Source organism: Cetorhinus maximus, chromosome 31 (assembly GCF_964194155.1).
Source record: "Cetorhinus maximus chromosome 31, sCetMax3.hap1.1, whole genome shotgun sequence".
Classification (NCBI taxonomy): Eukaryota; Metazoa; Chordata; class Chondrichthyes; order Lamniformes; family Cetorhinidae; genus Cetorhinus; species Cetorhinus maximus.
In genome coordinates, this window is record NC_135909.1 from 1,625,624 (window position 1) to 1,649,885 (window position 24,262).

Sequence of the window (24,262 nt, forward strand, 5' to 3'; positions counted from 1 at the left end):
GTTTCTCTCTCTACAGATGCTGCCAGACCTGCTGAGTTTTTCCCATCATTTTCCCTTTTTATTCCATGTTAAATCTGTGTTTTTTGCTTGTGCCTTTTGCAGCCCCACTGAATTTTTAAAAAAAAATCTGGGGTTGATGGAGACTTGGGGAGTTGGTGGGTTGGGTGGCAGCTCCTCACCAGTCCCAACACACTGCCAGCAGTGACTGAGCTCTGCAGCACCTGTTCCCGCGCTGGGGGAGAATTTATGAATGAAGCAAGGTGTGTGGGTAGGTTGGCGTGAGTGGGCGTGTCCCCACCCGATGACGTACTAACCCCGCGCCGCGACTCCCCGGCGCCCCAGCTGCGCCGGAAGCGCTGGCATGTCGATGATGGCGGACCACGGCGGCGGTGGCGGCCCCGTGCTTTGCTCCATCTCGGTGGTCTCCTGCCTGCTGCTGGCTTGCGGCTACGTGGGGAGCCTGTACGTGTGGAGGAGCCAGTTGCCCAGGTAACGCTGCTGCGCTGGAGGGAGCTTGTTGCCAGGGGCAACGCCGCCGCTCCCGCCCCGGGAGGGGGGAGGGGAGTCTCCCAGTTGCAGCGCTGAGCCAGCAACATCTGGACCAGCAACACCCCCCCCCCCCCCCCTCCAGCCTCTGGGGCAGGAAGGGGAGAGGGATAGAATTAAGTTCGTGAAGCAATGCACAAGTTGCAAAGCGTTGCCACCTCTCTCCTGATTTGGAATTTTTGCCAGAAAGAAGTGAGGGAAAATTGGAACAACCAAAAAAAAAAATGATGCAGAAGGTCTGGCAGCATCAGGAGTGACAAGTTTCCAATGAATTGTCTCGAGCTGCAATGGTTAATCTAAGTTCCGAAGAAGAGCTGTGTTCGATTTAGGATTGCCAATCCTTGGAAGTCTCCAGGAATAAAAGATGGGAAGCAGTCCATGTCCGAATGCAGCAAGACCTGGACGATATCCAGGTTTGGGCTGACAGGTGGCAAGTAACATTCGTGCCACCCAAGTGCCAGGCAATGATCACCTCCAACAAGAGAGAATCTAACCATCGCCCCTTGATGTTCAATGGCATTACCATCACTGGATCCCCCACTATCAACATCCTGGGGGTTACCATTGACCAGAAACTGAACTGGACCAGCCACATAAATACTGTGGCCACAAGAGCAGGTCAGAGGCTAGGAATCCTGTGGCGAGTGACTCACCTCCTGACTCCCCAAAGCCTGTTCACCATCTAGAAGACACGAGTCAGGAGTGTGATGGAATACTCCCCACTTGCCTGGATGAGTGTAGCTCCCACAACACTCAAGAAGCTCGACACCATCCAGTACAAAGCAGCCTGCTTGATTGGTACCACATCCACAAATATTCACTCCCTCCACCACCGATGCACAGTGGCAGCAGTGTGTATCATCTACAAGATGTGCTGCAGGAATTCACCAAGGCTCCTTAAACAGCACCTTCCAAACCCACGACCGCTACCATCTAGAAGGACAGGGGCATCAGATAGATGGGAACACTAGAGTTCCACTAGTTAAGTTTCTTAGTTATAACAGTATTGGAGATGTGGGTGATGAGGGGAAGGCTGCTTTTCTGAGCAGGGCAATTGGCGTTGGAAGGAGTGCAGCTTGGAACACCATCCACTACCTTCAACATCCACTCCCTCCACCACCGACACACAGTTGCAGCAGTGTGTACCATCTACAAGATGCAATGCCCCAACTCATCAAGGCTCCTTGGATAGCACCTTCCAAACCCCTGACCTCTGCCATCTAGAAGGACAAGGGCAGCAGATGCATGGGAACACCACCACCTGCAAGCTCCCTTCCAAGCCACTCTCCATCCTGACTTGGAAATATATCAGCTGTTCCTTCACTGTCGCTGGGTCAAAATCCTTGAACTCCCTCCCTAACTGCACTATGGATGTACCTACACCAGATGGACTGCAGCGGCTCAAGAAAGTGGCTCACCACCACATTAGGGATGGGCAATAAATGCTGGCCTAGCCAGCGACACCCACATCCCATGAATGAATAAAAAAATTAGAATCCCCATGATACTGCTGTGAGTAACCCAGGAGAAAAAAAAACAATGGGTCTTGAGCGAATTCTGTGGTTTGTTCCACTAGTTAAGTTTATTAGTTATAAAGACTGCTTTTCTGGGTAGGGGTTGGAGTTGGAGGGCCTTGTGATGAAACCTCCAGGAATGAGTCCATCCAGAGTTGGCAATCCTAATTCGACTTGAAACATTAACTGTTTCTCTCTCCACAGGTGCTGTCAGACCTGCTGAGCTTTTCTAGCACTCTCTTTTATTTCAGATTTCTTTTGCTTCTATTTTTATGGTTAATCTATTCTTCCTCTTCTCCACACCTCCCCTCCCCCCACCCCCACCCCCCCCAAACTCTCCATGGGCCCTAATTCACAACCCTTTCAGTTGGAGCACATTGCCAGAGCTAGGAATCTGACACTGATTTTTCTCTCCTCATCTTGCCACTAGTGAGAGAGACAAATACTAATGTTGTTCCCTTTGAGATTTGGTATCCTTGCGATTCTGTCCTGATGAGTGCAAGATGAAAAGCTTTGACAGCATGTCTCTTTTTCTCAGCGGTAGACAAAGACTAATAGGGCTGGTGGCAAGGCTACCCCAGCATCCATCATTCAGCTGGATGTGCTCCATTAGCATCTGGAGTTTCAATAGAACCATAAATTTTTTTTAAATTTCTCCCCGTTTCCTGGGAAAAAGGCTCCGGCTGCCAGGTGGCATGTTTGAAAAGAGGAATTTTCCATGTTTGAGTAAACAGAATCTGACTCTCATTCGATTCCTTTGTTGCGCAGTGTCTTGGAGCATTCTAGAGAGTGGCCTGTGACTTAAGGAGTTAGTGAATATCACTGGTGCGTTGCGTGTATTTCCAAACTCTCAGCCCTTGGGAATTGCAAGGCATTGGCTAAGCAACTGCATCGCGTGGGTGCAGAAATGGTGACTCCGAGCTGCACACAGATAAGAGCAGTCAATTAGCAGACAGATCGAAATCCATTTCGACTCCGTATTCCGGTCAAAGGGAGTTGGGAGGGACAACTGGAGGATCAAGTTCATTAACTATTTTCTCCCTTCTGAAGGCTTTGATGCCTTCTGTGGGGTACAGTTCCATTAATGCCAGATGTCCTCCACCGCCTCACCCAAGCGAGTATATGTGAACCAGAACACATGATGGTGAAGGGCATTGTAGCTGAGTGGATTCCCCATCGGGAAGTTAACAGATGTGAATGGCTGAGCCATTTCATTTTGCCCTCCTTTACTAGCCCACTTGCAGTGGCTGAGCTTTGCCAACTCAGCACTGATGAAACCTGGCAGGCTTTGCTCTGCATGGAGCGGCAATACACCGAGCAAGGCATTCTCTCAGCCCTTCTTTAAAACAAATTCAAGCCCATTGTAAGATTTGTTTGCTGAGCCTTTGCGTCCCTTGGAATATTCTGGAATGCTGGATAGGGTCTGGAGAAATTTAAGCTTCCTGCTTGAAACTGTCCAGAGGTTCCTACCCCTGTCGCAGGAACAAAAATGGCCATAACCAAGGTCACAACTGACATGCTCTGTGACTGTGGTGCATCATCCCTCCTCAAGCTCTCTTCGGCCTTTGACATGGTTGGCATACCTCCAACTCTTCCTCTCCATTGTCCAGCTCATTAGGGCTGCCCCCATCTTGAGGTTACTTATGGGATAATTGCTGCTGTTGAGGGAAGTTTGACCGTTGAATGGGAGCTTGCAGGCTGGGGATAGTGGGGTGAAAGGTTAAGTTATCACAGGTCAGAAAAATCAGCACAAAATTACTGGCTTTCTTTCTAATAATGTTGTTAAGATGCTACCTCTTCGTTGCTGGGGCTCTCTTCAATTGTGATTTATACAAGTTTCAGCCAATCAAATTCAGGAGTGGTACGTGTGCCATTTCAAGTGTGACAGCTTTGCATTGTTACCACAGCGACAGCAATTCACATTGGCTGTAATGCGCTGTCTTGTTCAATAGCCAATCCTGGTGTAATATCAGAGGCTGACATGAAACTACAGAACACACAATGCAAGGTGATGCATTTTGGGAGGACTAACACGGCAAGGGAATACATAGTGAATGGTAGGACCCTCTGAAGTACAGAGGATCAGAGAGCCCTTGGTGTACATGTCCAAAGATCCCTGAAAGCAGCAGCACAGGAAGATAAGGTGGTTAAGAAGGCATATGGGATACTTGCCTTTATTAGCTGAGGCATAGAATACAAGAGCAGGGAGGTTGTGCTGGAACTGGATAAAATACTATTCAGGCCACAGCTGGAGTACTGTGTGCAGTTCTGGTCGCCACACTATAGGAAGGATGTGATTGCACTGGAGAGGGTGCAGAGGAGATTCACCAGGATGTTGCCTGGGCTGGAGTGTTTCAGCTATGAAGAGAGACTGGATAGGCCAGGGTGGTTTTCCTTAGAGCAGAGAAGGCTGAGGGGGGACCTGATAGAGGTGTACAAAATTATGAGGGGCATAGATAGGGTAGATAGGAAGAAAATTTTCTCCTCAGTGGAGGTGTCAATAACCAGGGGGCATCGATTTAGGGTAAGGGGCAGGAGGTTTCGAGGGGATTTAAGGAAAAATGTTTTCACCCAGAGGATGGTTGGAATCTGGAACACACTGCCTGAGGGGGTGATAGAGACAGGAACCCTCACAACATTTAAGAAGTATTTAGATGAGCACTTGAAACACCATAGCATATAGGGCTATGGGCAAGTGCTGGGAAATTAGATTAGAATAGATAGGTGCTTGATGGCCGGCATGGACACAATGGGCCGAAGGGCCTGTTTCTGTGCTGTATAACTCGATGACTCACTTGGTTCCAGTATTGACCAACCAATCGTAGCTGGACCATTTCCAGCAATGGCTTCTTTTTCTACCCCTGCACCCCCAGAAACACCCCCTGAACAATCTACATGCTGATCCTTAACAATATCATCGACAGACGTAGGTTGAATATTCCATTTGTGCGCTGACAACCCTCAGCTCTGCCTCTGACCCCTTCACTGCCTCTGTGTTGTCAGCCTGCTTGGCCAACACGCAGTCTTGGATGATCTGTCATATTCTTCAGTTAATTCTGAGGAAGTGACCAACTCTTTCCTCCGATTTGGAAGAGCGTGGTGATCATCAAACTCTATAGAGAGAGAGAGAGAGAGACTGTCTGATTGGAGGCTTACAGGTACCACCTTTAGTGCACTACTGAGGGAATGCTGCACTGTTGGAGGTGCTGTCTTTCAGATGAGATGTTGAACCACTGCCTTGCCCTATCCCCCGCTTGAGGTGGGATGCAAGAGATCATGTGCCCTCGTTGCCTAATTGCTATGTGCCTTGTCTTTGGTGCCTGCAATGTCAAGTGCTCCACATAAAGTTTTTCTGTTTGAAAGAGTTACCTTTTTTTTGTGTGTGTGTAACAGGGATCATCCCACTGTGATTAAACGCCGGTTCACAAGCGTCTTGATTGTCTCGATGCTATCTCCACTATGGCTCTGGACCTGGCGGCAATACACTGGTTTCAAGGTACGTAAGGGCACCCGTCAACCTCTGTGGCGGGGGGGGGGGGGGTGGGGGGGGGCGGCACACTGCAACAAGCGGTCACTGAGAGTGATTGGAATTCTGCCTGCTGGATCAAATCCTATTAAGATCAGTGCGGCACCTCCAATTCTGGCCTCTTGAGCAGCTCTGATTCCTATTGCCGCATTATTGGCAGTCGTCCCATCAGCAGCCTGGGTCTTAAGCTCTGGAATCCCTTCGTTAAACCTCTCCGCCTCTCTCTCCCCTCCGTTAAGATGCTTCTTAAAGCCCTTTGACCGAGCTCTCGATCACCCCTCCTCATGTCTCCTTGAGTGGGTCCACGTCAAATTTCGCCTGTGACTTGGGACTTTTCACCGTGTTGAAAGGCGCTAAACAAACGCAAAGTTGTTTTGACGCTGTAGAATTACCCATTTGAGTAAAACACCTTACAAAAAAAAACCCAGACACGGTGGCTCTGAAATTGACATTAACCTGTTGAATTTGAATCACTGATTTTTAATTTGCAGTGAGCGGGTCCTTGGCAACAACGACTGGGTGTTTCAGTCATCCCGCTCTCACGAGGAACCTGAATCCGAGATTAAGAGCTATAGCTTGCCAGTGCGCAACATGCTGTTTCCCCGCTGGGGGTATAGCATCACAGAGTTCACCTTAAATACCCCGGTTTACTGTTAAATCCAAATTATTATCAGGGAGCTAATCCAGACTTCAAAAGTCCAGATTTTAGCAATCCAATATTTGGATTCTAAGAAGGCAAAGTTAACAGGTTCTTTAGATGTCTTAAACAGATAAACTCCACCAACCTTTGTGCCATCACAGTAGTTTTACCCTGGAATCTCTTAGACATTTCAGTTTTGCGAGTTGGCACCAATAAAGATCCCGGAGAAAACATACTTGAATGAATCCTCTCCCTCTCTCTCTCCTTTTTAATGTTGTGCATTGTCTCAGAACTGTACCCAGCTCAAAATGCTGTCCCCAGGCGTGTAAGCCAGTTTGAGTGGTTGGTTTACTTTCACTGATCAAACAATCGTGCCCAGCTTGCTTTATTACAACGATAGCGCTGTTAGCACTGAAGTGCAGAACTGACAGGTCCGCCTCTGGGCCTGTGTTTCGGTGTCCCCTCGAGGGGGGGGGCGCTGGATGGGATGATGCTGGGTTTCGAACGCTGGTCTAGTGAATAACACGGCATTAGTTGAAGCCACAGTGCTTCATACGCAGCAGACAAGACCAGCGGATCTAACGTCTTGCATGTTTTGATTAGACAGGTCCATCACTGCTGGTGCTCATGGGGGTTCATTTGGAGGGGATCTTTGCTGCTGCCTGCCTTCCACTCTTGCTGACCATGGTGAGTGCACGGACAGAGTAAGTAGCTTCAGAATGGTGCTGTGGGGGGCACAGGTTGGCAGGCTTTTCTGCAAAGCTAGGATCTAAAGCAGTCCTTTTTATGCGCCTATGCAGTGAAGTTTACAATATGTTAAACTTGTACAGAACTTTGGTGAGACCGCACTTGAATATTGTGTACAGTTCTAATCGCCATATGACAGCAAGGATGTAGAGTCACTGGAAGGTGCAACAAAGATTCACAAGAACGATAGCCAAAACTGAGAGGTTATACCTATCAAGAAAGACTGAATAGGCTGGGTACTCCTTTCTCGAGAAAAGAGAAGGCTGAGGGGTGACCTGGTAAGATTTGTAAAGATGTTTGATAGGGTTGATGTAGAGAAGATGTTTCTACTTGTGGTTGGGGGGGGGGGGATGTCCAAAATGAGCCACCCATGTAAGAGAGCCCCACTAATGAATCCAACAGGGAATTCGGGAGAAAGAGAGTGGTGAGAATGTGGAACTTGCTACTCGAGGGAGTGGATGAGGTTCATGCGGAGCACAGTGTCCCCTCGTAGAATTAAAAGTATTTCTGTGTCTGGCAGGTGCTGTTCTTCGGGCCATTGATTCAACTGGTCATGGACTATCCATGGGATTTCCTCGAAGGGATGAAGATGTTTTTAGGTGAGCCTGTGCCTTTGGTGGCTGGCTAAGGCAGGATTGTAAGGAGCTTAGACCACTGTAAGAACAGTGAACCTGGTTTGAGGCACAGTAACTGGGTGTCCTGTGGTCTTTCAGCTTTGAACGGTGGCTTGGGTTGCTGAATCCCTGCCTGAACCACAGGTAAAAGCAAAATGGGGGGGCGTGGGGGGATGGTTGGGGAGAGGGGAGTTTCTGTTTATGATATCATCCAAAGAGCGACACATCTGACAGTGCAGCATTCCCCACCTCCCCTCGTACTGTACCAGGCCCTGTAGCGTGGCTCAAATATAAGCCATTTTAACAACTCAAAAAAGACTCATTAACAGAAGCCCACAGTAAAGTGACCTTTGCTGAGGTCTAGTGGATCGGACATAGAAGAGGCTACAAGAGAAATAGAAGGTGGGGGGGTTACGGCACAGAAGGAGGGCATTCAGCCTGTCGTGTCCACGCCAGCCCTGTTGAAGAGCAGCTCCCCTAGTCCCACTCCCCTGCCTTTCCCCTGCAAACCTGCAAATTTTTTTTTTAAAAACTTCATTCGTTTTTAAAAGTACCCCAGTATCCGACATAGGTTTCAAAATGTATTTTTTTTAAAAAATCATGTAAGAGCTGTTATAATTCTGTGCAATTTTCAAACTGCAGTTGTTGGAAGCATAATTCATTGTGCACCTGCATGAAAAGAAAATGAGTCCCACGTTTTTAAGTTGACGCGCAGGGTATTGAAGGGTACAGAAATCTTTGTGGTTTTAATACCCTTTTTTTTAAGCTTATACAAACATATGAGTGAGTTTCTGTGCAGCCAAGCATAAATCTCCAGACAATTGCAACTGTCTTCAATACGCTCAGAATCAACTTCACTATTCCAACGCATTCTTGACTGGTCTCCCACATTCTATCGCATTCTATCCTCTGTAAACATGAAGTTTAATACGTTTAAATTAAATATTTGAATATAGACCCCCCAGCTGATTTTACTTGTTTGGACCCTGGCTTTTTGTGTGTCGTTTCCTGTGGTCCAATCCAGCTCAGATTGATTTGGGTGAAAGCCTCTTCTGTCAGCTGGTGAACTGGTCAATGTGCCTCCCTCCGCCAACCTCAGCAAAAGGAAAACCAACAACTCATTCGTCGTCTTGTTGTATTGGGGAATCTTGCAAAACGGATGCTCTTGCATGCGCCTGCGTGTATGTACAGACACACACACACACACAGACACACACACACAGACACACACACACAGACACACACAGACACACACACACAGACACACACACACAGACAGACACACACAGACAGACACACACACACAGACACACTCACACTCACAGACACACACACACTCACAGACACACACACACAGACAGACACAGACAGACACACACAGACAGACACACACAGACAGACACACAGACACACACACAGACACACACACAGACACACACACAGACACACACACACACACATTGCCAGCTCTGCTGGCACATATTCCTGGAGGTTTCATCGCATGTCGTGCCACCTGCAAACACCTTGTCCCATGCTTACCCACCCATCCCCCCTCGCCTCGCAACATCGGCCTTCCCTCGGCCAATGGGGAAACAAACAGACTCTTTGCTGTCTGATTGGATGATTCTTGACCGTCAGTCAAGCAGCCTTCTTTTTTTCTAATATCCAATTTTTTTTTTATTAATTGACAGAAGCGTTCTAAGAAAATTAAAAGATACCAGGTTTTTTTTTAAATGTCCCTGTGGTTTTCTCCTGGGTTTTACTTGCAACAACATTTTGGAAGTGTTCTTCACTCCAGTGAAGAACCCTGGAGGGTTGGCAACCCTAAGTAGACTGCATATTGAAGTATTTCATTGTGCATGAACACTCATGTGGATGTGATAGGGTACTATGTAAATGAAGGCCCTTCTTTCACCTACCTGGCTGTTTCCAGGTTTACCTTGTCTCTTATCAACCTTAGTGATGACCTGGACTGTGGACCTCAACTCTTCCCCTCACCTTGCTTTCTCAATATTGGGGGGGAAAAAGGTGTTAAATTAGTCAGGGCCAGTGACCTTTTTGTCCCAGAGCGATGGGGTGCTGGGGTAGGCGCATTTACCTGCACAAGATGCCAGGTGAGGGAGTCAGTGGGGCACTTGCAGCAGCACCTGAGCATTTTCTAAATTAGAGCAGGTATGGAGCAAAGAGCTGGGGAACGGGATTAAGCTCTAGTTGACAGCTGGCACTGCCACTATGAGCCAAATGTTCTCCATCTGTGCTGTTAAACTTCTGTGATGCCAGGGATTTCCCCTCCACTTCCCCCAACATGAGTCCATTCAAGTTGTTAATCATTCAGTGAGTAAGGAGCTTATTCCAGTCCCATATTAGCCTTCAGCTGGTCACATCCTGTTTCCGCTTATCCTACTTCTGCAGTTTAATTCAAAGCGCCACCTTGCAACAAACGCCTAAAATCTCAACCAGCACCTAATACATTATCACATTGTTGTTCATGCATTCTAGCTCTGTGTAAATTAGCTGCTGCATTTCCTACATTACAACAGTGCTTCAACGACTATTATTTTTTTTTTGTTTATTCATTCATGGGACGTCAGCATCATTGGCTATGCCAACATTTTATTTCCCATCCCTAATTGCCCTTGAGAAGGTGGTGGTGGTGGTGAGCTGCCTTCTTGAACTTCCGCAGTCCATGTGTTGTAGGAACACCCACGGTGCTGTTAGGACTTGAAGCACTTTGGGACATCCTAAGGGAATGATACAAATGCAGGTTCTTTTTGCGTAGCTTGAGGTGGTGTCCTCTCTGTCAGCTTCGTTCAAGGATGAAAAGTCAAAGTTTTTTCAGTCTTTGTCCAAAGCCAGCTGCCTTCTCAAGCCAGAGCTCCTCTCTGCACTTCCTCCAGGGTACAAATGTCCCCCTGGGTCTCAGTAGCTACGAAAGTTGAGATGTGACCATACACTTTGAAGCAGGTCATCCATCCAGGACAAGGTAGCTCGCCTGTTTAGGCTACCCATCCAGTTAAACCGTCACTCCCTCCATACCGGCACACAGTGGCAGCGGTGTGAACCATTTACAGGATGGTGTGGAACAACTCACCAAGGCTTCCTCCGACAATGCCTCCTAAACCCGCATCTTCTACCACCTAGAAGGACGAGGGCAGCAGATGCTGCCAACACCAACACCACCCCCAAGTTCCCCTTAAAATAACACCATATATCAGACTCTCCTTCATCGTTACTGGGTCAAAATCTCAGAACTCCCTACCTAATAATACTGTGGGATACCTTCGCCAGACAGTCTGCACCCATTTAAGAAGGCAGCTCACAACCACCTTCTCAAGGGCCATTGGGAAATAAATGCTGGCTTTTCCAGTGATGCCCACATCCCAGGAATGAATATTTTAGGAAAAGCCCCCCTGTCTAGCGCTTTGTGGACCGTTATCCATTCAGCGAATAGTCATGTGGCAAAATCCGATGAGGGACGTGCGCTCTTCTGCCTGTGTCGATTCCTGTCTGATCGCGCTGTGAGACATCAAGCTCCGGGTAACCCTGCTGTTGCCTCTTTCCCCAGACCCACAGTTTTGGGCGCAGTGTCTGGCAGACATGCGTTGGATGAGGAACCAGGTGGTGGCTCCTCTGACGGAAGAACTGGTGTTCCGGGCGTGTATGCTGCCGATGCTGGTGCCCTGCACTGGCCTGAGCCGAGCCATCATAACCTGCCCGCTTTTCTTTGGAGTTGGTGAGTGGGTTTGACTGGGTGAGTGTGATGTTAACGTTCGGGGTTGGGAAGATGTAAAACGCACTTGTCCGCGCCGGAAGGTTTCTGAAGTGTTGTGCTTGCTAATTCTTGGCTCAAAGCTCCGTTCTAAAGGCAGTACTCAGTTTGGCCGTTTCCCCAGTCTGCTGCTGTTTATAGCCGGAGGGAAGTAAACATTGATACTGCATCAGAACAGCCCTGGGCCACTTTCTTCAGGTTGGGTATCTCTCAGCAGGTTGAAACAAATGGTTCGATTACACACAGCAACGTTGATACACGGAATACTTTGTCACAGGAAGTGGTTGAGCTAGAGACCGTTATATCCCTTTAAAGGGGAAAAATTTGAACAAATGGCCAAAAGAGGAAGATCAAGGTAGTGGGTTAGGAATTGGTATAATACTGTGGCCCAGAACGAATTAACCAAATGGCCTCCTGTGTGTTGTAAACACCTGTGCTTCTTTTAATTTATTCTTTCATGGGTGTTGCTGGCAAGGCCAGCATTTGTTCCCCCATCCCTAATTGCCCTTGAACTGAGTGGCTTGCTAGGGCATTGAAGAGTCAACCGCATCGCTATGGGTCGGGAGTCGCGTGTAGGCCAGAGCGGGTAAGGACGGCAGATTTCCTTCCCTGAAAGGACACTAGTGAACCAGGTGGATTTTTACAACGATTGATTTCACGGTCACTGAGACTGGCTCTACATTCCAGATTTACTAATTGAATTTAAATTCCTCCAGCTGCCCTGGCGGGATTTGGACCTACGCCCCCAGAGCATTAGCCTGGGCTTCTGGATTACTAATTCAGTGACGTTACCACTACGCCACCATCTCCCCTGGTATTACTTTGGAGCTTGCTGTGCAGGAAGTTAGATGTACAGCCTTAGATCTGCATTTCCTTTTAATTTTTCGCATAATTTGTCACTTCACTGGACAAGGAAACATTTTAGTTATTTACAATATGACAACTAAATATGCAAGTGTATTTATATGGACTAAAATGCCTTTAATGTAGTAAAGCATCCCAATGCACTTCACAGAAGTGTAATCAGTAAGAATTAACCAAGCCATTGGAGGTGGGTGTTTAAAGGTATGGCCACAGGGGTGAGTTTTAAAGGAGGAGAGGGAGGCGGAGAGATTGAGAGAGGAAATTCCAGCGCTTGGGACCTAGACAGCTGAAGACACGGCTACCAATGATGCCCAAGGGTGTGGGGATGCACAGGAGCTAGAGGAACGTAGAAGTTTTGGAGGGTTGTAGAGCTGGAGGTGGTTAGAAAGATGGAGAACGATTGTTTAATGTGGATGAGAATTTTAAAATTGGACCGGTATCTGTGGTGGTCACTGAGCACAGGGATGAATGGGGCTTAGGTGCAGGCTGGAATAAAATGGAAAGAATGTTTCTCCCTACACCACCCCCAAATCCCCTGCTACCACCACACAACAATAATAGCTCAGCCGGTTAAGACCGTGCATGGTTGAGGCATATAGACCGGGAAAATCCCAGGTTCAGCCAGTAGTCTGAGTTTCCTGATCTCAGCCAGCGAAGCAGTTGGGGCCTCAATGCCTCTGGGTCATGGGAAGAGTAAACCAGCCCTCCAGCAGGCTCCCTGCTGCTGATTACTATCCTGCAGCTTCTGCTGGAAAGGCCTTTGGGATGAACGACATCTTGTAGTGCCTTTCTTCTACCATCTGTCATCCGCAGAACACTGACTAAATAGACTGGCACCTGAAGAATAGTCACTTGGTAAATGTCCTGAGTGGAGCTGTAGCTCAGACAGATTCACTGTCATCAAGTGACAAGGAGAGAATTTTTTAACAAAATATTTGACATTTCTGGGTCTTTTCCCCCCTCTCCAAGCTCATTTTCACCACGTGATCGAGCTCCTGAAGTTCAGACAAGGAACAGTCGTGGGGATCTTCCTCTCAGCAGGTACGAAGCATGTGGCACTGTAGGTGGGGGGGAGAAGGATTTGGTTCAAAAGTTGGTGTGGGGGAGTGTGGGTGCACGTTGCGTCACTTGTGTACGATGTGTCAACGTCTTATCAATTGCGTTGTTAAAGTTTGTTAATGTCAATTACCTTGTTAAAGATAAGAAAAACAGATGATGGATATTAATTGTCCAGAGCACGAATAAATAGGGGATAGCTGGGACACTGGGTTGAATGGGAGGAGAGCTGTGAGACTGAACAGTTAATAAACTCTCAATAAAGAAAAACTATGTATCTTGGTGTCAACTTCACCAACCAGCTTGGGTCCCGTTAACATGATGGGGGTGGGTATGCAGTGGGGGGTAACCTTGACATTGGTTGATACAGTAAAGTGGATGATATTGAATCAGCTGCCTGTTATAAAGCTGTCCCGCTGAGGACTTGTGATGATGAAAATTTACTGGATGAAATCACACAGTGCGTGAAAGTCCATTGGGTTATTTTTTAAAGGGTCCCAGTCTATTATTTTAAGTAGATTAACATCAAGTAAATCGGGGGGGAAAATGAGTTTCTCATGTGAATGCACGAAAATGTCTCTGGACAGTTTCAGCACCCCCACGCTTCTTCCCCCCACCCCATGGTGGAACAGGCTGTCGATATGTTACAGGAAGAATGGTCCCTTGCGCAAGAGCTTGCAAGGCTACTGCACTTGTCACACCAAAGCCCAGTTTGAATCGAGAGAGGGAAGAACATTGGATCATAAGATGCTTCACAGGAATGAGATTTTCCTCCATCACGCATCCTTTTGATCCAAAGCTGAAATCACAAAGATAGGAAAGTAAGTTATAAAGAGGATATAAGGGGTCTGCAAAGTGACATAGCTAGGTTAAGTGAGTGAGCAAAAATTTGGCAGATGGAGTATAATGTGGGAAAATGTGAACTTGTCCACTTTGTCTGGAAGAATAGAAAAGCAGCGTATTATTTAAATAGGGAGAGATTGCAGAACTCTGAGGTACAGAGGGATCTGGGTGTCCTGGTACATGATTCACAAAAAAAGTTAGTCTGCAGGTACAGCCAGTGATTAGGAAGGCAAATGGAATGTTGTACTGTATTGCAGGGGGAATGGAATATAAAAGTAGGGATGTTTTACCACAGTTGTACCAGGCATTGGTGAGACATCTGGAATACTGTGTACGGTTTGGCCTCCTTATTTAAGAAGGGACATAATTGTATCAGAAGCATTTCAGAGAAGGTTTATTAGACTGATTCCTGGGACGACGGGGTTATTTTACGAGGAAAGGTTGGACAGGCTGGGTCTGTATCTATTGGAGTTTAGAAGATTGAGAGGTGATGTTATTGAAAATACAAGATCCCGAGGGGACTTGACAGGGTTGATGCTGAAAGGATGTTTCCCCTTTGTGGGGGAGACTAGAACTAGGGGGGACAGTTTAAAAGTAAGGGGTCTCCCATGTAAGATTGAGATGAGGAGAAATCTTTTCTCTGAGGGTCATGAATCTTTGGAGCTCTCCTCCCAGAGAGCAGTGGAGGCAGAGACATTAAATATTTTTAAGGCAGAGGGTGGGTAGATTCTTGACTAACAAGGGAATCGAAAGGCGATCGGGTGTAGACAGGAAAATGGCGTTGGAGCCCCAGTCCGATCAGCCATGATACTGAATAGTGGAGCAGGCTTGAGGGTCGAAATGGCCTCCTGCTCCTGATTCGTGTGTTCGTATCCCGTTGGGACAGCTTTGACCTTGATAGATTTGCAACATCGATGAGGCAGTGACAATAAGGTGGCCTTAATGTTCGTTGTACGTGGGTTAATAATCCAAGCGTGTGTGTTTTTATTTTTCTCCCCAGTTTTCCAGTTTTCCTACACTGCGGTGTTCGGAGCCTACACGGCATTTATTTTCATCAGGACAGGTCAGTGTGTTTGTAACGTTAACGCCTTTCACACATCGCTGCTCCCTCCCTGCCGCCTTGCTTGTGTTTGAACCAAACTCGTTGCACCGTCTCCAACTCATCCCTTCCCAGGCTCTCGGACCCGCGGAGCTCCTCGCTTTCTCCCAGTTTCCTCTCCCTCCTGTAATCTTCAGGCTTGACGTTTCCCTGGTATGTTTTCCACCAGCATTTTATCCCTCCGTGGGATTAATGTATCTGGTTTCTTTAAAAGAATGAATTGAACAACAGGATTCAGTACGAGCAGCTTCGTACAGAAGCTGTGCTTGTCGAGAAATATAACCCTGATCGCTCCTTAATTTTATTTTGTCTTTTTAACCATCCAGTACCTGACGGAAAGAGAGAATTTGCATTTCTATAGCGCCTTTCCTAACGTGTGAACATCCCTACAGCCAACAAATTACTTTTCAAATGTGGTCACTGTTATAATGCAGGAAAATGCAGCAACTAAATTGCGCACAGCAAGCTCCCACAGAACAGCAATGAGGTTATTTTAGTCCTGTTGGTTGAGAAATAAATATTGGCCGGGGCACCGGGGAGAACTCCCGCTCTTCTTCCAATAGTGGAGGGGGGTAGGTAGACCCTGGGTTTAAGGGTTATCCAAAAGATAGCAGCACTTGCATCAGTCCTGCACTTGGCATGTCAGCCTGAATGACGTGTTCAAGTCTCTGGAGTGGGGTTTGAACCCACGCTCTTTTACCTTGGCCCCTTGAGTATTCTTGTTCTGATTCAGCATGTTGCTTGAACAGTTTCGGACTTCGTGTGTTGATAGATATTTTTCGTGACTTTAGGTGATTTAGTGATTGACTATAAATCTGAAATAAAAGTGGAAAAGTGTACAGTGGGTCTGTCAGCGCCCGAGAAGTGCAAAAGTGAGCTAACGTTTCCAGTGGAGCGGTTTTGTAGCTGAAATGTGAATCCACCATTTCCCCCTTTTGTTTGTAGCCCCTTTCTACCTGCTCTAGAGACAGTTCGACCTGGGGAATTCTCCAGTTCATTTCAGCACAGCCAGAGAAGGAAGGAAGATATGACTGGAAGACCCAGACAGGTTGCAGACGGGTGGGGAATATCTCCAGGGTAAATCCAACCAGGATTGTCTCCTGAAATGGAGCTGGCCGTGTTTAACGGGACAGAGGTTTCTTGGGGGTGGGGGTGTAAGGGGTGGGTTGTCTGCAGGAGGCCCCTTGGGGCATGGGATCTGCAGGAGTGCCAGTATTTACCCACATAACCAGGGAGGGTCGGCATTTTCAGGGGGTCCCCAGGAGGGTCGGCGTTTACAGGGGGTCCCCGAGAGGGCCGGCGTTTACAGGGGGTCCCCGGGAGGGTCGGCGTTTACAGGGGGTCCCCGGGAGGGTCGGTGTTTTCAGGGGGTCTCCAGGTGGGTCGATATTTTCAGGGGGTCCCCGGGAGGGTCGGCGTTTACAGGGGCTCCCCGGGAGTGGTGATGGATGGATGGATGGATGGATGGATGGATGGATAGGTTGAGAGTGACTGACTTGCTGCCTCCAGGGAGCTCCTGAAGTTGAGGATCCTTGGTGAACAAGTGACCTTTCGGTGTTGTGACAGGCTCTTTGTTTTCTAGGTCACCTGATCGGTCCAGTGCTGTGCCACTCGTTCTGTAACTACATGGGGTTCCCGGCCATTGGAGCTGCTCTGGATCACCCTCATAAAGTCACCATTTTCTTCTTCTATCTACTGGGTGTCATCCTCTTCTTCCTGCTGCTGTTTCCCATGACGGATCCCACGTTCTACGGGAGTCTTGCCATTTGTCACTTGACCAAGCCAGACACCAGCACTTCAGTCTGCACCTGACCCCAGCGGTGGACATCCTCTCTCTCTAATATTCAGGGAACTCTCCATCCGGGAGCCGATGAGCGGATTGGGAAACGTCTCAGGAATTGGGAGTCTTGTTTGCGAATCTGGGATGGCACGGAGGAAAAGAAATAATCCCAATCAGGATTGGTACTTGAAACTGTCGGATACTTTAGAAATTTCCTTTCTTGGCTGTAAAGCGAAAGAACAGAAATGGCCTCTGTCTGAAACACTTAAATCCACCCCCACCATCCCTCGTGAGACAAAAAACAACAGAGGTGTTGTTTTCCACACAAACCCCACCCCCCCCCACAACCAACCCAGGCCGCATCACATTGAAGAAGGCCCGGACTTTCATGGTTCATTTTCCATCCATTTCTCAACCTAAAAGCCCCAATGTGATGCTCAATTTGCTGCCTGCCCTTCCCCCTCCCCACCACCCTGTCCCTATATCTCTACACGGCCAAGTCACTGTGTGTCAAGATTCCTACTTGCTCAACCCGCACCCCCACCGTGTATATAATGTGGAAAATTCCGGAATTTGGGACAGTATTCCGGATTTTGAGACTGCTTCCTATCTGGAGTACAAACCCTGGGCTTAGACTCATTGGTTGTGATGTAGGTTGCAGGCCTGTTTCTGGCTCAATGTACACTTTTTTTTTGCAGTGTGGTTTGTGCTGGGTCTTGGCCCAACTGCTACCTTAAGGCAAAGGGGCCTGTCCACATTGGCAGGACGTTGCCTCCCTGTCTGACCCTTGAGGCTGGTGGAGCGGAGGAGGGGTTGGGCACGTCTCGATGGAGAGAGGGGGAGTGGGGGGAAACCCTCTCAATGGCCAGGTTTGAAGAAAGATTGGAATTGCATTCTGATGGGCTAAATCGATGGCCCACACCGCCCCCCCCCCCCCCCCCCCCCCCCTCAATCGTCAATCGTTGAAGAGCTTGGGACGTCACTCAGTGTCCCTCCCCGAATTCTGCCTGTTGTCTATGTTGTCATACACCCTTGTTCATTCTCTCCAGGCATGTCAGATCAGGAATGTATCAACCCTTGTTTTTGCCTCTGGGAGTCATGTAGGTTTGTACTAGGAAGCCTCAGGGATTGGTTGGAGGGTGTGGGGGGCCAGACCTCTTAAAATTTAAACCTGTGCTTCTATTAATTTTGGAGTCGATGCAAACAGATCACGTCCTGATTTAGAAATCATCCCATCAGCGAGGCAGTGGGCTGAGAATGGCCCTTTTCAATGGCCTCCAGATCAAAGGAAACTCAAACCAGAACAAACCAGCCCACAGGAAATTAAGTGCAACTAGAAGCAGCGTTGGCTGGATGTCATAGGCTGGATTCTGAAGGCCATATGTGACCCACGGGGCTGAGTGTTGTGCACATCTTAAGCCAGTTCACACAGCAACTCCAGCCCCTCCACCTCCAATTGGCTTTGGAGGATTGAGTGTTTATTTAAAATGAAACATCACGCCCGCACTTTCGCACTCAAACCGAGAACTTACAAGGCCGCGCCGTTCCTCAGCCGAGGTCGGTGTGGGGGTGGTGGGGGACTGTTGCGTGTGGGGTGCAGAGCAGTCAGGTGGGAGAGTGGCCCTTGTACTAACCTTCCCTGAAATCTGCACGAAGAAAGTGAGCGACTTTCCAGCATCGGCAAAGTTAAATGAGGGATGGATTGAAAGGCAAATTAAGAGAGCTTTTTACACAACTAAATCAGTGCTGAACCAGTACAGCTGACACTGGCACTGTAGGGAGCGTTACTACAGTCTGATGAGCTCACTAGCCAGGCTTGTTCCTTTGGAAAGGTAAGAGCTTTTAGCAGTTGAGGCCTGGTGCATTGAAACATCACCTCGGCTGTTGGGTTTGGTTCAGTCGCTCCTTGTTATTTTGCGCGTGGGGGAGAGGTGCAATTGTCTGTTACAGTCGAGTAGTTGAACGTTTCATCAACTCGGTCACAAAGGCAGCTTTGCAACATTATGGCAAAGTATACGGAAGAGAGAGGCTACTTGACCCATCCTAATTCTGGACGACTGTGGGGAGAGCCTACATCCACCGTTCACTACTGTCCTCACCGCTGTCGTCGTGTTCAGCTGTTTCTTAAATAATTCCATGTATTTAAACGGATTCACTGCCTCACTGAGTTAAATTAGTCACGGCCTCTTTTTCAGCACGTTGGAACGGTTCCAGTCACCTGCATAGTTTTCAGTCTGGCTTTTTTTTTTGGGGGGCCACTGATGGGCAGCCCATTCGAGTTTTCTGGGACTGGCGCACCCGGGGAGCTGAGTCCCCCCAGCTCTCCCTCGCTGCGAAGCTTAGAATCTTTCCCCACCTCCCAGAGAGCGGCAACGGGAGATGTGCCATTCCAAACCCCGTCAGATGATGGAGGAATTGGTGGGCGCGGGGAACCGCAGAGCTGTGCAGAAGAGGTAAAGCAGCAGGCCCCCCGCAGCCAGGCTACAGACTGGCGGCGGTGAGAAGTTGCAGCAGTCCTTTCTCAGTGGTGTTACACCCCCTTTTCCCCCCGCTCCCGCCGCTTTCCCTCCAAGAATCTTTGGATGGCGAACATGAGCAGGAAATGTATTTGCCCGCCCTTTTGATCTGAGCAGAGCTACCCATTTGTAGTACCCGCATTGATGCACCCACTCCTGCCAAGTATCTCAGCATGGGACAGGAATAAACTTTTAACCTGTACAGTTCAGCCCTCACCCTACACAAGGAGGGTTGGGGTTGGGGGTGAGGGGGAGGAGGGGGGTGGGGACTAGCCCCTCACCCAGTGAACCAAGGGCAGGCTGATCTCTGGAACTTTCTCTCTATTCAAAGGGGACAAAATGAATGTCACATTAATTCCCTCTCAGAAAATGGTAAGGTGTGGTTGGGGGGGGGAGGTGTACAGGGGGGGGAACAAGATGCTTATTTATGTTTGCCATCCAAGCCACTAAGGTAAGTGTACCGGGAGCATTCCCTGTTTTATTATTTGCTTTAAAACAAGAGGATAGCGCGAGTGATTAACTTGTGCCTGAAATCTTTTAATTTGGGAGGATTCGAACAGAACCGTTGACCACTGGTCATCCAACTGGGCAGAAAGTTTTACCCCACATCACCCCGATTTCTGCATTAGAATTACCTCCCCTCCTCTTTGGCATTTCTCAAACACCCTTTTGACTCATGCACTCGTCGCCCTGCGAATACAAAGTAAGTTGCAAAAAAAAACAGACCGGCCTGCCCACACCTCACTGGGTAATGTACCCGGTGTGCTGTGGCGCCAGGCTCCCTGAAGCAGTGTTGCCCTCGTGTTCATGCTGGTTTTCCCAGGGAAAGGCTGCGCAGCTCTATAATCTGCCTCTATCGCTGTCTTCCCCTCCCGTCCCCCATCTATACATCCAAGGCGCAGTGACTGGAACTTTGACGCTGCTCAATTTGTCACCAGCGAGTTAACATTTTGAATTCTGTCGACGGCGACCTCTCTTTGACCTCACGACTACTGAAAAAAAATAAGTCAATTTACTTTTGCCGAGGAGTTGGTCCTCTCAGCTATCCAGGAGTAAATATTTTTTCTAACATAAAACTACAGAAATGTTTGTAAATCAAGCAATATATATTTTCTAAAAGTAACTATTTTCCTGACGAGAGATTGTATTACAAGAAAACCGAGAGAGGTTTTAAAAGTTTTACTTGAAACACAAAATGGAACTGACAATCTTGTACTGTATTATGTAGAATATAAATTTCTGATTTTAAAGAAACGAGAAGTAAAATAAACAGAGACTGCTCATCCAAGCCAAGCCTCAGCTTTACTAAGGGAATAATAAGTCTGTGTCTGGATTATGTGGGTATGCACTGGTCTGTCCTGGGTCCCCTTGGAACTACGTAGGAATAGAAGGATCCCATTCAACTCCATGAGCCTGCTCTGTGTTCAGTGAGTCCATGGCTGATCTATATTCTAAGTCTACCTAACTGCCTTGACTCCATATCCCTTCATACCCTTGGCTATCAAAAATTTGATCCACTTCTGATCTTAAATGATTAATTGAGCTACTAACATCTTCTTTCTGAACTTGCTGCACTCCGTTCTCTCAGGTCCAACCCTGACATTGTCATCAAACCCATTGACAAGGGTGGTGCTGTTGTTGTCTGGCGCACTGACCTCTACCTCGCAAAGGCTGAGCGTCAACTCGCAGACACTTCCTCCTACCTCCCCCTGGATCATGACCCCACCACTGAACATCAAGCCATTGTCACTGACCTCATCTCCTCTGGAGATCTTCCCTCCACAGCTTCCAACCTCAGTCTCCCAACCTCGGACAGCCCACTTCTACCTCCTACCCAAAATCCACAAACAGGACTGTCCCGGCAGACCGATCGTGTCAGCCTGTTCCTGTCCCACGGAACTCAATTCTTGCTATCTTGACTCCATTCTCTCTCCCCTTGTCCAGTCTCTTCCCACCTACATCCGATTCCTCTCACACCCTACATCATATCAACAATTTCCAGTTCCCTGGTTCCAACCGCCTCTTCACCATGAACGTCCAATCCCTCTATTCCTCCATCCCCCACCGGGATGGTCTGATGGCTCTCCGTTTTTTCCTCGAACAGAGGCCTGAATAATCCCCATCCACCACTACTCTCCTCCGTCTGGCTGAACTTGTTCTCTCACTGAACAATTTCTCCTTAAACTCGTCTCAGTTCCTCCAAATAAAAGGTGTGGCTTTGGGTACCCGCATGGGTCCCAGCTATGCCTGTCTCTTTATGGGGTATGTGAAATATTCCTTGTTCCAGTCCTACTCCGGCCTCCTCCCACAACTTTCTCCGGTACATCGATGATTACTTCGGTGCCGTTTCATGCTCTCGTCGGGACCTGGAAAGATTTATCAATTTTGCTTTCAATTTCCACCCCTCCATCATTTTCACATGGTCCATCTCTGACACTTCCCTTCCCTTCCTTGACCTCTCTGTCTCAATTTCTGGTGATAAACTGTCCACCAATATCCATTACAAGCCTACCGACTCTCTCAGCTACCTCTACTACAGCTCCTCACACCCCGCTTCCTGTAATGACTCCATCCCATTCTCTCAGTTCCTTCGCCTCTGTCACATCTGTTCTGATGATGCCACTTTCCAAAACAGTTCCTCTGACATGTCTTCCTTCTTCCTTAACCGAGGTTTTCCACCCACGGTGGTTGACAGGGCCCTCAACCGTGTCCAGCCCATCTCCCGCGCATCCGCCCTCACACCTTCCTCTCCCTCCCAGAACCATGATAGGGTCCCCCTTGTCCTCACTTATCACCCCACCAGCCTCCACATTAAAAGGATCATCCTCTGCCATTTCCGCCAACTCCAGCATGATGCCACCACCAAACACATCTTCCCTTCACCCCCCCGGCAGCTTTCCGCAGGGATCGTTCCCTCCGGGATACCCTGGTCCACTCCTCCATCACCCCCTACTCCTCAACCCTCTTCCATGGCACCTTACCATGCAACCGCAGAAGGTGCAACGCCTGCCCCTTTAGTTCCCCCCTCCTCACCATCCAAGGGCCCAAACACTCAAGTGAAGCAGCATTTCACTTGCACTTCCCTCAATTTAGTCTACTGCATTCGCTGCTCCCAATGCGGGGTCTCCTCTACATCGGAGAGACCAAACGCAGACTGGGTGACCGCTTTGCGGAACACCTTCGGTCTGTCCACAAGCATGACCCAGACATCGCTGTCACTTGCCATTTCAACACACCACCCTGCTCTCATGCACACATGCCCGTCCTTGGCCTGCTGCAATGTTCCAGTGAAGCTCAACGCAAACTGGAGGAACAGCACCTCATCTTCCGACTAGGCACTTTACAGCCTTCCGGACTGAATATTGAGTTCAACAATTTCAGATCATGAACTCTCTCCTCCGTCCCCACCCGCTTTCTGATCCCCCTTTTTCCAATAATTTATGATTTTTTTACAACTATATTTTTTCTTTTCCATCCTATTTTTAAATTTATTTCAATCTATTGTTTCATCTCCACCTTTTAGCCCATTTCAATCCCTTCCCCCCACCCCACCCCCAATAGGGCCATCTGCCACTAGCTTGCTTCCCTTAATGTCCCCATTAGCACATCCTTTAGATAATATCACCACCATCAACACCCCTTTGTCTTTTTGTCTATGACATCTTTGGCAGTCTCTTCTTGGCCTCCATCTATCACTGGCCCCCTGTCGAGTTCTCCTGTCCCACCCCCTTCTACCAGCTTATATTTCATCTCATTTCTTAGTTCTGATGAAGGGTCATACGGACTCGAAACGTCAACTATCCCTCTCTGCAGATGCTGTCAGACCTGCTGAGTTTTTCCAGGTATCTTTGTTTTTGTTCTAGATTTCCAGCATCTGCAGTATTTTGCTTTTAACATCTACTGCTTTTTGTGGGAGAGGGTCAACATTTCTGCTACCCTTTGTTTAAAGAAGTGTTTGACAGTTTCTCTACTGCATGACCTGGCTCTGAGTTTAAGGTTATGTCCCTATGTCCTTGACTCCCCAACCAGCGGAAGACTTTTCTCTCTCATCTAACAATTCCTTTCAAAATCCTAAAACGTGTCTCTCAAAACACCTCTTAAGCTTGCATTCCCTGGAATATAGAATATATATAGAATATATATATATAGAATATAGAAAGTTAATTTACAAAAATCTCTCCTGATAATTTAACCCTTAAAATTCTGGTGAATTTGCACTGCATTCCTTTGTTTCTGAGATGTGGTGCTCAGAACTGTACATAGTTACTGGAGATAACCAGGCGATGAGCCCTGACAACATCCAGGCAATCGTATTGAAGACGTGCTCTCCAGAACTAGCCATGCCCCTAGCCAAGCTGTTCCAGTGCAGTTACAACATTGGCATCTACCCAATAATGTGGAAAATTGCCCAGGTATGTCCTGTCAATGAAAAACAGCACAAATCCAGTCTGGCCAATTGCCACCCCATTAGCCTACTCTCGATCATTAGCAAAATTGTGGACGGTGTCGTTGACAGTGCTATCAAGTGGCACATCACAGGAACACAATGGTTTCAGCACAGAGGGAGGCCATTCAACCTGTCGCGTCTGCTCTGGTTCTCTGAAGGAACAATTCACCTAGTGCCACTCCCCTGCATTCTTCCTTTTCAGATAATAATCCAATTCCCTCTTGAATGTTTCGATTAAAGTTGTCACCACCACACACTCAAGCAGCGCATTCCAGACCTTAACCACTTGCTGTGTGAAGAA

At 48.0% G+C, this 24,262-nt stretch overlaps 1 protein-coding gene across 3 annotated transcripts; it reads left to right on the forward strand.

Annotated features, from left to right (window-relative positions):
- Positions 1–348: 348 nt before the first annotated feature.
- rce1a (Ras converting CAAX endopeptidase 1a) lies at positions 349–17,372 on the forward strand. Of its 3 annotated transcripts, none has more exons than XM_078532802.1 (8): positions 349–489; positions 5,454–5,556; positions 6,834–6,913; positions 7,494–7,572; positions 11,153–11,320; positions 13,190–13,261; positions 15,120–15,182; positions 16,801–17,372. In XM_078532802.1, exons 2-8 carry the CDS (start codon positions 5,520–5,522, stop codon positions 17,028–17,030), a joined length of 729 nt encoding a protein of 242 aa, XP_078388928.1. In that variant the 5' UTR covers positions 349–489; positions 5,454–5,519; the 3' UTR covers positions 17,031–17,372. The 3 variants fall into 3 exon arrangements, with proteins under 3 accessions (XP_078388928.1, XP_078388926.1, XP_078388927.1); XM_078532800.1 differs by having other exon boundaries at positions 355–489; positions 6,830–6,913; XM_078532801.1 differs by lacking the exon at positions 13,190–13,261 and having other exon boundaries at positions 355–489; positions 6,830–6,913.
- Positions 17,373–24,262: the final 6,890 nt, after the last annotated feature.

Coding starts and splice junctions, on each gene's coding strand:
- rce1a (XM_078532800.1), top strand. CDS start 362: ATGTCGATGATGGCGGACCACGGCGGCGGTGGCGGCCCCGTGCTTTGC. Junction 7,573..11,152: donor AGGGATGAAGATGTTTTTAG/GTGAGCCTGTGC, acceptor CTCTTTCCCCAG/ACCCACAGTTTTGGGCGCAG. Junction 15,183..16,800: donor ATTTATTTTCATCAGGACAG/GTCAGTGTGTTT, acceptor TTTGTTTTCTAG/GTCACCTGATCGGTCCAGTG.